Raw genomic sequence first — 16,386 nt, 5'->3', positions numbered from 1 at the left:
GTGGGGGTTATTGTGTGTGGTTCCACCTAGGCTGTGGCTCCTACTGGTTAACATGAAGGCCAAGTGTGTGGTGGCTACAACATCCATTGGTTTGCATAGAAGACAGGACTGGAGACAGAAGTGACTCAGCAATTGCAACCACCTGTGTGTGCATAGGCTGACTGAGGCGAATGACTGTGCTGGACCTTGTACTGGCAAGTACACACAAGAATCAGGTCCGAGATCGTCCCAAATGAGGTTTCTTTGGGGATCCCCCCAACTGAACTGCTGGAAATCAGAACTCCATCCATGGAAAAACTTGCAGGTTCCATGGTCCAACTGTGGAGTGCATGTATCAAAGCTGGGCCTCCTTAGTGTCTTAGATGGAGCAGTGGACAGCATATTCAGGTACACATGGAGGATATGGCAGTACACTGGAGCCTGCAAAGGACACCTGGTACCATAACAGAGGACAGAGGACAGAACAGATTTATCAACTACCCCAGCCATATGTTGGTAGTAAATATCTGGGCAAATGGAGACTCTAGGGTGGACTATGTCAGCCAGTGAATTCTGGGGAGATTCCATCGTGCTAGGAGTGGCAAGACTGACAGCAATTCAGAACTGATGATGATCAAAACCACTTCAGCAGGACCCTGAGAGCATGCCTCCCATCAGGGACCCTGAGATGTTTGGGAGACTGGGTGTGGCTTCTCCCCTTTATCTCTCCTCTTACCCCAGATACAGGAAGAAAAAAGAGAATGTGGAAACAATGCTCTCACCCACTTTCCTCTAACTCTTGATGCTTATCACCCTAATCAACTATGTAAAAATCATCTCTCTCTCTCTCTCTCTCTCTCACACTCACACACACACACACACACACACACACACATCACAGGGCCGAACTGTGGTAGAACACATAATCCATTGCCTGCAAAACTGGCATCCCATATGAGCAAGTCTCAGTTACTGTTTTCCATTCAGTTCCCTGCTTAGTTGTGAATTGATGTATGGAATATTCATATTTTTCTCTCTGCCTTTCAAAAAATAAGATTTTTTTTAAAAGCTATAACATACAGAACACTTTAAAATTATGAACATCAATCTCATGTATAGTTTAACACCAAACAATGTTACTTTACTTTTTGGACCCTCTTTTCCAAGTCACATTAAATCTCAAAAATACCTTCTTTATTAAGTCAGCAAAAACCATTCCACATAAGCATAGCTACAATGTTTTGTGGAGGAAACAAAATGCCACAAAGTAAGAAAGGTAAGAAGCCCTTAAATTGACTACATGTTAGCTCTCATGCCAACTCAGCTTTTAACTGGTCCACAACGATAAACACTGAGGCAGCGACTATGTGAAGCAGAAGGTATGGTCCAGTCTGCAGTGGTTTATACAGTGAGGAACACAAAATTCAGACAGAAGAGGAATAGGCAGAATATTAACCAAAAATTGTACATATAATACTATTATTAACAGTATGAAAGTTAACAACAGCAACAGGAACAGAAATACATTATTTTTAGAACAAAGCAAGGACCTTTAGGTAAATACAAGTGCAAAGGAATTTCAAACACCAGAGAATGGGTATACAACATATACAATGTTCTGTCCAAAGCCTGTTCAGACCATTCTAGTTCAAGGGGAATTATACAGAAGATGAATGGGGCAACATCAGAAAAAGCAGTGGATGGAATTCTGAAAGGTATCAAGGCACTGAGTTATGGGCTAATGAATCCTGAAGGTAATGAGAAAGTCATTACAAACTGAGCACACTTCTGGGTAACAGACTTGTACTACTGGACAGGTGAAATTAGTAAGGAGATTAATCTTGTTATCAGTATTTAACAGAAAGAAGAAAACAGAGAGAAGAAAAGCATTCTATTACAATAGCCCAGAAAAATGCTAATGTTATTAACCATGGTGATAACTGAAAATGCAAAATGATATTCTTATGTGAGAGCTGACCAATACTTGAAGTGTCTAGAGGAAGAAGGAATCAAAGAATTTTCAAGGCTTTGAAACAGAGAAAAGTACCACACACACACAAAAATCAAACAGTAGGTCATTATTAGTAAATGTCTTTAACAACTGAAATGTTTCTAAACCAAAATTCTATTTAACACAAACTAATATAACAACAGAAACTGAAATGATCACTGAGCTTCTACAACTAAATATAAGGAGCATCACACCAAATATGAGGAAAACATGTTAAAACATAAATCACAATATACCATAAATCTGCAGTAACAATTTCTTGTTCCTGACCTTTGTTTCTATTCTTTCTCTACTACAAATGATTCTTCCTACTTGAATTACCATATACTTCATATTTAAAATAAACATAAGCTTAAGCTAGGTATCTGTCTGCTGAACAATATAAATAAAGTAATATTTTGGAATACATGTATCTTGACAGACCAGTCAACTGACTAGAAACTACTTAAGTTTCAAAATCTACTTACTATCAAACCCTTTTATAAATATGAAATCACACTTTCTTTTCCTAAAAATCCTCCAAACAAAAAGTGGTAAAATTTAAGTAAAATCTTTATCATATAAAAGGCTTTTTTTTTTTTAACAAAGCCTCTTGGTTACCTTTACTTTATCTCTTCTCAAGCAACAGAATAGACAATTTTCATCGAAAGTCCAATCAGAAATGCTTTCAGGATCACACTCTGCAAAAAAACGGTAATAAATTAGTAATTATGAAACAGAACTATGCAGAAAGTAAACAAGAAATAATTTTTAAAATACTTAAAAAAACATTATTAAGTAGTAGACAGGTACTGCATGTCTTAAAAATCTTAACTCTTAATTCTTCAGCTAATTTTTAACTGCTGCCTGATTTACACATCATCTATATATTAACAGTATCAACTAAACACAAAAGATGTTTGTATAAAGTTTTAACACATATGAAACCATGAAGAAAAAGAAACCTTAAATCACCAAGGTATCATATGTTACCAGGAAGAATTTGAAATACCAAAAATATTTTTAATACCTTTAAATAAACTGAGATCTTTTAATAACGAAGTTCCAAAGAGCCCCTCAAGAATACTTTCAAACCCTGAAAGGATAAAAAGAAAATCAGTTATCACAGTAATGACTGTATAATAGCAATCCATTGCACAAGAAAATAGTATCTTCCCAATTCTCAAGGATCCTAGATTACTATCAAAGGGATGCTGAGGAAAGAGTAGCAATGACCTCCTACTCCCAAAAGGAACACTTGGATTCAAGAGCAAGACAAAACAGCAGTCCCAGCTGCTATTTAAAATTCCCATCCAGTTCCCTACTAAGGATCTTGGAAAAGCAGAGAGGAAGGTCTAGGTCCATGAGGCACTGCATCCACAAAGGAGACCCAAAAGGAGCTCTGGCCTCCTGGCTTCAGACCAGCCCAACCACACAAGTTTTGGCCATTTGGGGAATTAACCAGCACACAGATTAAGTCTCTCCTCTCTCTGTAACTCTACCTTTCAAATAAAACATATCATAAAATGTTTCTCTCCCAACTTGCACCACTTTCTAAAATAACCATAGGGGCCCGGCAGCGTGGCCTAACGGCTAAAGTCCTCGCCTTGAACGCCCCGGGATCCAATATGGGCGCCGGTTCTAATCCTGGCAGCTCCACTTCCCATCCAGCTCCCTGCTTGTGGCCTGGGAAAGCAGTCGAGGATGGCCAAATGCATTGGGACCCTGCACCCGTGTGGGAGACCTGGAAGAGGTTCCAGGTTCCTGGCTTCGGATCGGCACAGCACCGGCGTTGCGGCTCACTTGGGGAGTGAATCATCGGACGGAAGATCTTCCTCTCTGTCTCTCCTCTCTGTATATCTGACTTTGCAATAAAAATAAATAAATCTTAAAATATAAAATAAAATAAAATAACCATAATAGCATATTTCTCTATATCAACTGCGACCAGATTTTTCAAGTTAACAGGTGGGGGGGGGTAGGGGTGGGCGGAGGGAAGTCCTCATTGAAAACGTGTATGCCACAGAAACATACACAAAAGACACAAACTAACATTCTGAAAGAGGCCTTTAGATGCTTTTACAACGTCACACCAAGGGAGACAGCAGGTAAAGGCTCAGGTACTTGAATAGCTGCCAGACTGAGTTCCCAGCTCTTGGCTTTGGTCTAATTTAGCCCTGGCTGTTGTAGGAATTTGGGAAATGAACCAGAAGATGGAAGTTTCATTTTTGTCTTTCAAACAAAAAATGTAATAGTAATAATAGTAAATGAAAATAATATTTTAAAAAACCAGCAATAACCAGTTGGATATGAGAGTCACAAACATAAAATTTCCTTGTCACAAATACAATCATTGTGAAGAATCTGATAAATAAGGTGACGGGAAAGATGATTCAATACAGACAGTAGTATTTTATTTCTCTGGTTATAACAGTAGTATGGCAATGTAAGGAATTTTTTTTGTCCTTGATAGTAACATCATTTTCAATACAGTAGTAGTGTGTAGAGTGATAATTAGCTGATTTTTCTATTCTATTATAAAGACTTTTTAAATTAGCAAACAACTGATTTTCAACTTTCTTTTCCCCTTTGAAATCATTACAATGACATGAACAAAACTGAAGTACCCATTTGAAGACACAAGAAATACCAATGCTTATTATTTATTTAATATAATTAACATATTTTAAAAAATTACTATCCCCCACTCTTCTTTACACTAGAGAGGCAAAATCATTGGGACAGAGTTTGGGGGGGTGAGAAGGTGGCAGTGAGGCACTGAGTAAGGTTCCATTGAGTGAGTGAGGTGGCAGTGAGGAACGACACACAACAGCTAAGTCTTACAGATACACTCTCAGCAACTGCTAACTTCAAAACCAAAAAATTTTAAAAATCTATGGCTTGCTTGCAACTTTTAAATCCTATCTCCTAAAGAATTTTAGTTCAGGAACATCAAAATATGTCAACAATACACTCAAATACAGACTGCAATAGCAGTTGAGTTTACAGGTAGCTATTATCCTTTAGAACATAATCTATTATTCTATTACATTTATAAGGAATTACAACAAATCCCAAGCTTGCACGAAAATCATAAACCCCTGAAGAAAAAAGATGTAAACATAGCAAGAAATAATACTGGGAGAAAAAAAGCAAATAAAAGCTTTGGGAAATAAAACAGTAAGAAGGAGGAAAAAGAAAAAAAAAACTGTTCTAAAAAATGTGAAAATTTAGATATAATTAATATTGCTGAATATAGTATAGTAGTTATTAAAAAGTCAGTCTTCTTTTGCTCCTATAAAGAATATAGTAAGCCAAACAAATACTATTGATTTTATACTGCAAAGCCATAATTTGCAGTCCTCTGTTCACTGGTGTTAATGTCACTCAGTTTTATTAATACTAAATATTGAATTTAGCAGTTGCATAGCAACAGGGTCTGTTCTCATGTGCTGTGCTTGACATTAACAAAAGGCAAATAAGGGAAGGGCAAATACACGAAAAATTTTTACCATGAGATCACAGAAACACCATGAAGAATAGAGACAAAATGCTCTGGAAAATTAAATTAAACACTGGAAAAGAATGCCATGTCCTTAAATTCAATCATTAGGTATAAAGAGTATTTTTACATAAAACATAAATAATAATTATTTTGTTGTATTGAATTACTTTCAAAAGTATTCCTACCCAAAACAATGGAGTCAAAGCCAGCATACATTTTCTTCCTCACTGTAACCTACAGTGTATTTTAAGACTATTCCTGGGGAAATAAAAAAAAGACTGTTTCTGGACCAGGTGCAGTAGCCTAGTGACTAAAGACCCTGCCTTGCATGCACCAGGATCCCATATGGGTGCCAGTTCTAATCCTGGCAGCCCTGCTTCCCATCCAGCTCCCTGCTTGTGGCCTGGGAAGGCAGTCGAGGACGGCCCAACGCTTTGGGACCCTGCACCGGTATGGAAGACCCAGAAGAGGTTCCGGACTCCTGCTTCGGATTGGCTCATCTCTGACCATGGCAGCCGCTTGGGGAGAGAATCGACGGACAAAAGATCTTCCTCTCCATTTCTCTTCCTCTCCATATATATCTGACTTTACAATAAAAATAAATAAATCTTTAAAAGAAAGAAGACTATGGGCCCGGCGGCGTGGCCTAGCGGCTAAAGTCCTTGCCTTGAACGTGCCAGGATCCCATATGGGCGCCGGTTCTGATCCCAGCCACCCCACTTCCTGTCCAGCTCCCTGCTTGTGGCCTGAGAAAGCAGTCGAGGACGGCCCAATGCATTGGGACCCTGCACCCAGGTGGGAGACCCGGAAGAGGTTCCAGGTTCCCGGCTTTGGATCAGCGCGCACCCACCGTTGTGGCTCACTTGGGGAGTGAATCATCGGAAGCTTCCGTTGCCAGACTAGAAATTTGGGAATCGTATATTTAAGTAGTGTGAACTTTGAAAATGATAGTGTGCTGTTAAAACAGGAATAGTCTTCTTTCTTTCTTTTTTTTTTTTTAAAGATTTATTTATTTTTATTACAAAGTCAGATATTCAGAGAGGAGGAGAGACAGAGAGGAAGATCCTCTGTCCAATGATTCACTCCCCAAGTGAGCCGCAACGGGCCGATGCGTGCCGATCCGAAGCCGGGAACCTGGAACCTCTTCCGGGTCTCCCACGTGGGTGCAGGGTCCCAATGCATTGGGCCGTCCTCGACTGCTTTCCCAGGCCACAAGCAGGGAGCTGGACGGGAAGTGGGGCGGCCGGGATCAGAACCGGCGCCCATATGGGATCCCGGGGCTTTCAAGGCAAGGACTTTAGCCTCTAGGCCACGCTGCCAGGCCCAATTTTTTCTAATTTTGAAAAAAGACTTACTTATTTTATTTTTATTGGGAAGTCAGATTTACAGAGAGAAGAGACAGAGAGTAAGATCTTCCACCCGCTGTTTCACTTCCCAAGTAATCACAATGGTCAGTGCTAAGCTGATCTGAAGCTAGGAGTCAAGAGCTTCTTCCAGGTCTCCCACATGAGTGCAGCGTCCCAAGGCCATCCTTGATTGCTTTCCCAGGCCAGAAGCAGGGAGCTGGAAGAGAAGTGGAGCAACCAGGACACAAACCGGCACACATTTGAGATCCTGGTGTTTGCAAGGTGAGGACTTCAGGGACTAGGCTACTGTGCCAGGCCCATTATTTTCTAATTTTTATTGGAAAAGCAAGTCAGATTAATGGAGACAAAGATCCTTCAGCTGGAGGTGAGCTGATCCTGAGCCAGGAGCCATGAATCCTCTGTGTCTCCCAGGCCAGAAGCAGTAAAGTGGATGGGAAATGGAGCAGCAGGGACATGAACCAGCACCCATATGGGATCCTGGTGCTTGCAAGGTGAGGATTTAGCCAATGAGCCATCACACTGGGCCCATAAGCTTCTTACAATTTAATCCAAAGCCACCTTTAGTTGACCATTTCCCAGAACTTATTTGCTCATTTCCACTGGTCAGGTTGTCCTTCCAGTATCCAGTGATTACTTCTAACTTCTAATATTTTTTGAAGCCTTTGCTCACTTCCACTTAAATACAATATCTTCCAAGGCACTTCTTAATCTGGTCAACAAATACGTATTCCACAATGATAGACACCAAATAGGCAGTGCTGAACAGATGCTGTGCCTATCTTTGTGTAGCTCCGCTTTCTAGTTTTCTTTGTAATTAAATTAGCTACCCACTGTTCCCTCTACTTTTAGCCACATATAAAGCACTGCCCATAAGGCTGGCTAATAAAACAAATTTGTCATGGTTACCACTTTATTTTTCTTTCACAGGTTTACATTTCACTGACAAGAAGACCAGGAAAGTTTTGTTTCTCTCCTCTCTCCTTCCTTCCTATTTTAAAGATTTATTTATTTATTTCAAGTCAAAGTTACAGAGAGGGGGAGAGAGACTTTCTTTTTTTCTCTCCTCTCTTCTTCCTCTTCTAAAAATCTGTTTATCTAAAGTCAAAGTTACAGAAAGAGAGACACAGAGAGGTTCTTCTCCCATCCATTGCTTCACTTCCCAGAGGCCTCAACAGCCAGGCTGAATCAGGTGCTAGAACTTCCTTCATGTTTCCCAAGGGGACAGCAGCAGCTCCAAGCACTCGGGCCATAGTCTACCACTTTTGCCAAGCCATTAGCAGGGAGCTAGACAGCAAATGGAGCAGCCAGGACATGAACTAGTGCCCATATAGGATGTGGGCTTTACAAAGTGCTGGTCCCATGTCATTTTTCTTATACTAAGGCTACACAAGCCAGATTTTTAGATTCTAATGTACTTCACAGTTCTAAAAAAGCAAAAGATAATTAAAATTTCCTCAAATTTCTCCCTTCAATCTAAATCACATTCTCTACTCCCTATTTCTAATCAAAGGAGAGAGAAACTCATGAAAGTAACAGGACAGGACTCTGAGTAGGTAACTGAAGTCAGCAATGTAGTCTGCAGGGAGAGAATGAAAGGCTGGTTCTGATCAGTGGAGAGATGAACAATTACAGGGGTACTCAGGAAACGTAGGAATTGGTTTCACTCTATTTCCCGTTTAAGAAACAGGTTTATTATGCTTGTGGTTCTGGAGGCTATGAAGTCCAAGACCATAGTACTGACACATATGCAGTGTTCGTTCAGGGTCTAGATGTACAGCTTCAACTCCTGGGTAAAACGGGGAAGCACAGGCTGGATGTGGAAAAAGAGGGAGAACCCAAGCGGTGGACTTGTTTACCTCCTGCTCTCATGATTACTAATTCAGGGCCCCAAAGCTGAGAACTCTCAAAGAAAATCCATTCATAAGGGCTCTGTCCCCATAACCCAAATACCTCCCAATAGCCCCCAACTCCCAAAATTGCTGCACTATAAGGTTCTTAGACACTGACTTATGCTGCCACACTCAAAATCCACAACATACTAGAAAACTATATGAGTTTTTACACCCAGATTTCATGGATCTTGACCTCAAATTAGTACTAAGCTTAGTGCAAAATCTTCAGTAAGATATTTTTATTTTATAAGGTATCAGTTCAAAGGTGCTTTCCAGTAATAGCTATCGATTAGTACCCTCATAAAGAGGACTGAGAATATCTGAGCTTGTTGTTAAATCTCAGGGAGTGTGACTTGGCTCTCTCAGTGAACTCTCAGAGCCACAAGTGGAAATCATTTAAAAGCACTAAATCATTTATATGCTATCCAAGGTAATAAGGCAAACTGACCCCTTCCAGTTGGTGTTACAATTATCCTGTGTGTCATCCAACAAGCAGTTTAGGTGAACTTTTTTAGGTAATGAGTAACGCTGACCATGCTCATCTCACAATCTGGGCACTACATCCTACTGTAGGACATGTACAATGACTAACAATTTTTTCTCTCTCCCTGATAAACAGTTCCAAGCCCATGTACTCTGTTGGATGCCATTTGCTGGCTCCCTTAGCTCTTCGAATGATCCAGCACTGATGACAAAATCTGACCAGACACACTTGAAAGAGCAACAATAACTTAAACCACAACTACTGGCTCAACCTGGAACACAAACAAAAAAACAAATGCTGGAACCTGGAAAAAAAAATTTAGAGTCTATCATCCACCAAGACTAAGCAAAAACTACATTTTAAAAAATAAATAAATTGCTTTGAATAAGAACGTAAAACAAGTGCGTGTGTGTTAGGGGGAGAGGAACAAAACTGCTAAATGTTGCTTCTGTAGATGACAGAATGAGTATAGGCTCTAATCATCTTGATGGTGCAAGGGAACACAGAACTCACAGGCTTGTGCTCATGTTGCACTGCCACTCATGTAAGAACACTGCACGTGTAATTATGTACAGGACCTAGATTTAATAAAAGCTGTAACAGATTAATGCTACTGGCTCATGTATTTACTATAATATCCTTTTTTTTTTTTTAAGATTTTATTTTTATTGGAGAGTCAGATGTAGAGGAGGAGAGACAGAGAGGAAGATTTTCCATTCCAAAAATTCGCTCCCCAAGTGCCCGCAATGCCCAGAGCTAGCTGATACAAAATCAGGAGCCCAGAGCCTCTTCCGGGTCTCCCACATGGGTGGCAGAATCCCAAGGCTTTGGGCCATCCTTGTCTGCTTCCCCAGGCCACAAGCAGGAAGCTGGATGGGAAGTGGGGCTGCTGAGATTAGAACTGGCACCCATATGGGCTCCTGGTGCATGCAAGGTCAAGGACTTTTGCCACTAAGCCACCATACTGGGCCCTGAAAAGACTTCTTTTATGGCTTTATGGCTTTCCCTTAAAACTGAGGACAGAATAAATCAATCAACTACCCCAGCCATGTGTTGGCAGTGAAAAACTGGGCAAATGGAGACTCCGATGGACTATGTCAATCAGTGGATTCTTCAATGACCTCATTGTGCTTGGAGTGGCAAGATTGGCAGCGATTCATAACTTGTGTACCATCAAAACCACTTGAGCAAGAATCTCAGAGCATGCCCTACATCCGGGACCTGGGGAGGGTGGGAAATTGGATGGGTCTTCTCCCTTAATACCCCCTTTAAACATGAAGGAAACAATATGGACATAATAGTCTTACCCACTTTCCTATAGCCCTTGAATCTTTTTAACCCTAATTAGCTATGTAAAGATTGTCCAAAATATATAAAAAAAAAATTAAGCTGCTAGGTCAGATACATTTAGATACCTGTAAAAACAAGGGCAGTTCTGGTTCATTTTTCCCATTACAGTGAACTGTCTTGGGTGAAGTAATTATACTTAGAAGCCATTCAAATGCAAATCAACAGTGATTAGGAATGAGTTAATCATATCTGGCGTTCACAATCTTTGGATCATAATTCCAGTCATGACAAAGTCAGTAAATCCGTAAGCCCTGTTTTGAAATGAGACAAAAAACATGCTTGCATATACAGCCAACACTCTTCAGGACATATCTTGCAGTACAAAATAAGAAATTTATTTAGGAAACATTACTGGAACTAAGAGTTTAGTCTAGTGATTAATTTGCCTGTATCCATATACTAAAGAACCTCGGCTCAAAACCTAGCTGGCTCCTGTTCCCAGCTTCCTGCTAATACTGATCTGAGAAGCAGGGGGCTTCTCTCAACCACATGGGAAACTATGACAAGAGTTTCCATATTCCAGCTTGTTTGTAAACTAACCAATAAGAGACAGGTCTGTCTGTCACCTACCTCTTCCTGCCTTTCAAGTCATTAAAAAAAAAATTTCCTCAAAGAACTGGTCACACATTTGGTACAGGGGTAAGACACTGCTTGGAATGCTCACATTGTATTTTAGAGTGCCTGGATTCGAGTCCTGACTCCAGCCCTGATTTTAGCTTCCTGTTAATAAAAATTCAAGCAACTGGATCTTCATGCCACCCATATTGGGACCAAGACAAACTTCCCAACTTTAGCCTGATACAGCCTTAGGAACTATTAAGCAATTGTGGGAGGAACCAGATGGAAGGTCATTTTCAATTAAGTCCCAGGTCCTCTCTTCCTTTTCAGCTTTGCATAAATGTGCATGCTAAAGGCAAGTAATAGTTCAACTTTTATATTCCTACCTCCCATCCCACTTTCCTTGTGGAAGATGCACACTGAGATCTAGCTTTCTGATTTTGGCCTAGCCCAGACCCAACTGCTGTGGGACATCTGGGGAGTAAACCAGCAGACAGTAAATCTGTCTCCTTCTCTGCTCCTCAAAAAAGATTTTATTCACTGGGCCTGGTATGATGTCTCAGTGGCTAAATCCTTGCCTTGCATGTGCTGGGATCTCATATGAGTGCTGATTCATGCCCCAGCTGCTCCATTTCCCATCCATGTTCCTCTACGAAAGCAGTAGAGGATAACCCAAAACCTTGGGACCATGAACCCATGTAGGAAACCTGGAAGAAGCTCCTGGCTCCTGGTTCTGGATTGGCTCTGTTCTAGCCATAGTAACCACTTGGGGAGTGAAACAGAGGACAGATCTTTCTATCTCTCCTTCTCTGTGTAAATCTACCTTTCCAAAAAAAAAAAAAAACAACTCTAAAAAGTTTTTATTCATTTATTTGAAAGGCAGATATACAGAGGAGTGACCGAGAGATCTTCCATCCACGTTACACCCCCCCAATAGCCACAACAGCTGCGTCTGGGCCAGGTTGATAACATGAGTTTAGTTTGGGTCTATCACGTGTGTAACAGGCTCAAGCACTTGGGACAACTTCCGTGGCTTTCCCAGGCATGTGAGTTAGATAGAAAGTGAAGTAGCTAGGATTTGAACTGATGTCTATATGGGACACTGGCATGGCTTCACCCTCCGTTCCACAGCACTGGCACATCAAATGAATTAATTTTACAATAAATAAAAAGCCATTATCAATTCTGTAACACATTTTTATAACTTGTATTTATCAATGTTTATTTAAAACTCATTAATTTCTTCACTCATTCAAAAAACAGAGGAACACAGTTCTTCCCATCACTGGTTCACTCCCTAAAGACTCCTACTAACTGGTGGTGAGCCAGGTCAAAGCTAGCGGCCAAAGCCACACCTGCTGATTTCCAGAGTGCACATGAGCAGCAAGGTGGAATCAGGAGCAGAATCCAGTTAGTCTGATATGGTACAGGAGGCATCCAAAGAGACATCGTGTTGTTTTTTTTTTTAAGGTTTATTTTTATTTGAAAGGCAGATTTACAGAGAGTAGTAGAGAAAAATCTTCCATTCGCTGGTTCATTCCCCCAAAGGCTATAACGGTCAGGGTTTAGCCAATTTGGAGCCAGGAGCTTCTTTCAATCTCCCAAGGACTTGGGCCATCCTTTATTGCTTTCCCAGGCCACAACAGGGAGCTGGATAGGAAGTAGAGCAGCCAAGACATAAACTAGCTCCTATTCGGGTTGCTGGAACTTCCAGGAGGCGGATTAGCCAATGAAGCCACCACACAGGTCCTCTTAGTGGTATCACAAATGCTATGCTGACTTTCCAATAAAAAAAAAAATCGGGCCCGGCAGCGTGGCCTTGTGGCTAAAGTCCTCGCCCTGAACGCGCCAGGGATCCCATATGGGCGCTGGTTCTAATCCCGGAAGCTCCACTTCCCATCCAGCTCCCTGCTTGTGGCCTGGGAAAGCAGTCGAGGACGGCCCAAAGCCTTGGGACCCTGCACCCGAGTGGGAGACCTGGAAGAGGTTCCAGGTTCCCGGCTTCAGACTGGCGCAGCACCGGCCGTTGCGCTCACTTGGGGAGTGAATCATCGGATGGAAGATCTTCCTCTCTGTCTCTCCTCTATGTATATCCGCCTTTCTAATAAAAATAAATAAAATCTTTAAAAAAAATCTTTTTTTTTAAAAGGTAGGGTCCAGAGGAAGTTAGTTAGGCCCCAGAGAATGCCATGCTCAGAAGGGATTAATGTATTTCTCACACTACTTTGATTAGTTCCCTTGAGATTGAGTCACTATAAAAAGCCACCGGATTCTATGGCTTCTTGCCATGTCGTGTGATCACTCTTTCACCTGCTCCTATCATTGTGATGTTGTCCTCCTTGAAGTTCTCATCAGAGACCTAACGGATAGGCCCACCTGGTCTTGGACTTACAGCCTCCATAAACTCTATGCTGCAGGTAATGTTACAGAATCAGAAAGCACATAGCATACACACTCACATGCACACACATAAGGGAATAAGCTCAAAACACACTGAATCCAATTCTGAAAGCTTTATGTAAGCACACACATATTCAACATATTCAAATAAGTAGTGACATTCCACACAACTATAAAATAATATACTCCCTTAACCACTGATATCAAACTTACGTAGCATTATTTAAGGAAGGTTTTCCAAAAGATCTATAAAGATTTACAGATAATTTCCAGTTGTACAATATTAGGTTTGTATGTGGTGATGAAATATCCAGGAAAGTATGTAAAGAGAACTTAAAAAAAGTCACATTACTAAAACTATCAAATATGATACATTTGCATAAATTTGCACATACACTCCATGTACAACTGAGCTCAATGCAAAAATAGCCAAAGCCTTAAATGTCAGAAACTGGGACCAGTGTCATGGTTCAACTGGCTAATCCTCAGTCTGTAAAAGCTGGCACCCACATGGGCACCGGTTCTTGTCACGGTTGCTCTTCTTCCCAGCTCCTTGCTTACAGCCTGGCAAAGCAGTACAGGATGACCCAAACAGTGAGAGAACAGGGCGGATTTCATAGACCAGTCAGCTCCCTAGAGCCGAAATGGGTGCCATTTTGTGCAAGGAGGCAAAGGCAAGGGAAAGGACTGAGCATATGCTGAGCTGGAGTGAACTTATTTCTGACTCAGTGAACTGCATCAATGTGGCATTCTACAGGTTCCACCAAAGACAGGTCTGGGTAGCCCTCAGATGATGGCCAGCAGATCAACAACTAGCAGTGGTACATCAGGTGCCACTTTGTACACTGTGGCAAAAGCTTTAGGACTGCAGGAGACAACAATGAACTGTGCATGTGCTGAGCTCACAAGAACTCACTGAGTTCAGTGGATTGCACTGGTCCTGCAGAAAAATAATACTGACTGTGGCACTGCACAGGGCAAAATAGGTTGTGTGGCACCCAGACCTAACGTCCCACAGGTTCCGACAAGATCAGTGCCACCAACAACCTAGCTATACAGGACACCTGGTGTCTCTCTAATCCTGGAACCTGCTCCAACCAGAAGTGGGAGAAGGGCTGCAAAGGCAACGGTGCAGCCTCAGCACGGTATCACAGGAGGTGGAGATTGATGAGCCAGGAGCTGGGGCGGTAGAGACCATAGTGGAAATCTAACATAAGAACCCAGACCTGGAACTCGCTAGAGGGAGTGGCACAATTGGCTGCCAGCAAAGAGTTGTGTACCAACTGCAATAAATAAAATCACATTGTAGACCTGTGGGTGGCACGGCTTAGAAACCTGCCTAAGGGAGAAGAATCTGCTAACCAGAAGTACAATGATCAAGAGCAAAAGAAGAGACAAAGGCACAATGAACATTACTGAAAACTCCCCTGCAAAGGAGCAAAACCCTATGGCAACCTCAGAGTTAACTGAGGAAGACATCGAGAAAATGGGGGACACAGAATTCAGAAAACTCATTTTAAAGCTTATCAACAATGAGAAGCGCATACAAGAGTTCAAAGAATTTAAGGAATAAAGCAAATCAAGGCTGATATATCAGAAATTAAGAACACAGTACAGGGCCCGGCGGCGTGGTCTAGCGGCTAAAGTCCTCGCCTTGAAAGCCCTGGGATCCCATATGGGCGCCGGTTCTAATCCCGGCACCTCCACTTCCCATCCAGCTCCCTGCTTGTGGCCTGGGAAAGCAGTCGAGGACAGCCCAATGCTTTGGGACACTGCACCCGCGTGGGAGACCCAGAAGAGGTTACAGGTTCCCGGCATCGGATCGGCGCGCACCGGCCCGTTGCGGCTCACTTGGGGAGTGAATCATCGGACAGAAGATCTTCCTCTCTGTCTCTCCTCCTCTGTGTATATTTGGCTGTAATAAAATGAATAAATCTTTAAAAAAAAAAAAAAAAAAAGAACACAGTACAGCAAATTAAAAGTACAGTGGAGAGTCTCCAAAGTAGAATGAAGCAAGCAGAAGAAAGAATCTCAAAATTGGAAGATATTTCCTGTCCAGGGGGAAGCAAACAAAAAGCTAGAAGTAGAGCTGGATCAGGCCAAAAAAAAGTATTCAAGAATTGAAAGACTGGCCAAATATAAGAGTTATGGGAGTATGGGGGGAGGGTGTGGGGAAGTGGGGAAGTGGGGGGAGAATCCCAGTCTCTATGAAATTACAACACAATGTAATTAATGAATAAATTTAATAAAATTAAAAAAAAAGAGTCATGGGAGTCCCAGAAGATACAGAAGAGAAATTGGTTTTACAAATATATTTAATCAAATAATAAAGGAAAACTTCCCTAATCTGGAGAAAGAATTGGGAAACAACATCCAGGAGGGGCACAGAACTCCCAACAGGTTTGATCAAAAGCGAGCTTCACCAAGACACATGATCATCAAGCTCTCTTCAATAGAACATAAGGAAAAGATCCTTAAATGTATATGTGAAAAAAATCAGTTGACATATAAAGGAATACCAATTAAACTCACAGGAGATCTCTCACAGGAAACTCTACAGGCCATAGAGAATGGAATGACATATTCCAGATTCTAAAAGAAAAAAACTGTCGGCCCAGGATAACATATCCAGCAAAGCTTTCTTCTGTCTTCGAAAATGAAATAAAATTCTTCCATAGTAAAGAAAAGTTAAAAGAATTTGCCTCTTCCAATCCTGCCTTACAAATGATACTTCAAGATGTTCTCTTGACAGAGGAATAGCACTCAACAAAACCAAAGGCAAATGGGAAGAACATTCCAGTAAAATCACAACAGAAGACTAAACCAATGAACAATCCATTCCTAAAATGACAGGACCAAAT

The 16,386-nt window shown here is 41.4% G+C and overlaps 1 protein-coding gene across 6 annotated transcripts in view; it reads right to left on the bottom strand.

The window, feature by feature from the left end:
* LCOR (ligand dependent nuclear receptor corepressor) overlaps positions 1-16,386 on the bottom strand; it is a 93,511-nt gene that overhangs the window by 51,195 nt on the left and 25,930 nt on the right. For all 6 annotated transcript variants that reach the window (XM_058671630.1, XM_058671635.1, XM_058671632.1 and 3 more), the window contains 2 exons: positions 3,000-3,065; positions 2,591-2,670 (listed from right to left, as the gene is read on the bottom strand). In XM_058671630.1, the coding sequence (XP_058527613.1) occupies positions 2,591-2,670; positions 3,000-3,065 (146 nt within the window). The remainder of the gene's footprint in view (positions 1-2,590; positions 2,671-2,999; positions 3,066-16,386) is intronic.

Source organism: Ochotona princeps, chromosome 13 (assembly GCF_030435755.1).
Source record: "Ochotona princeps isolate mOchPri1 chromosome 13, mOchPri1.hap1, whole genome shotgun sequence".
NCBI lineage: Eukaryota > Metazoa > Chordata > Mammalia > Lagomorpha > Ochotonidae > Ochotona > Ochotona princeps.
Note: the sequence above shows the minus strand (reverse complement) of the source record. Positions and strands in the feature narration are given on the sequence as shown.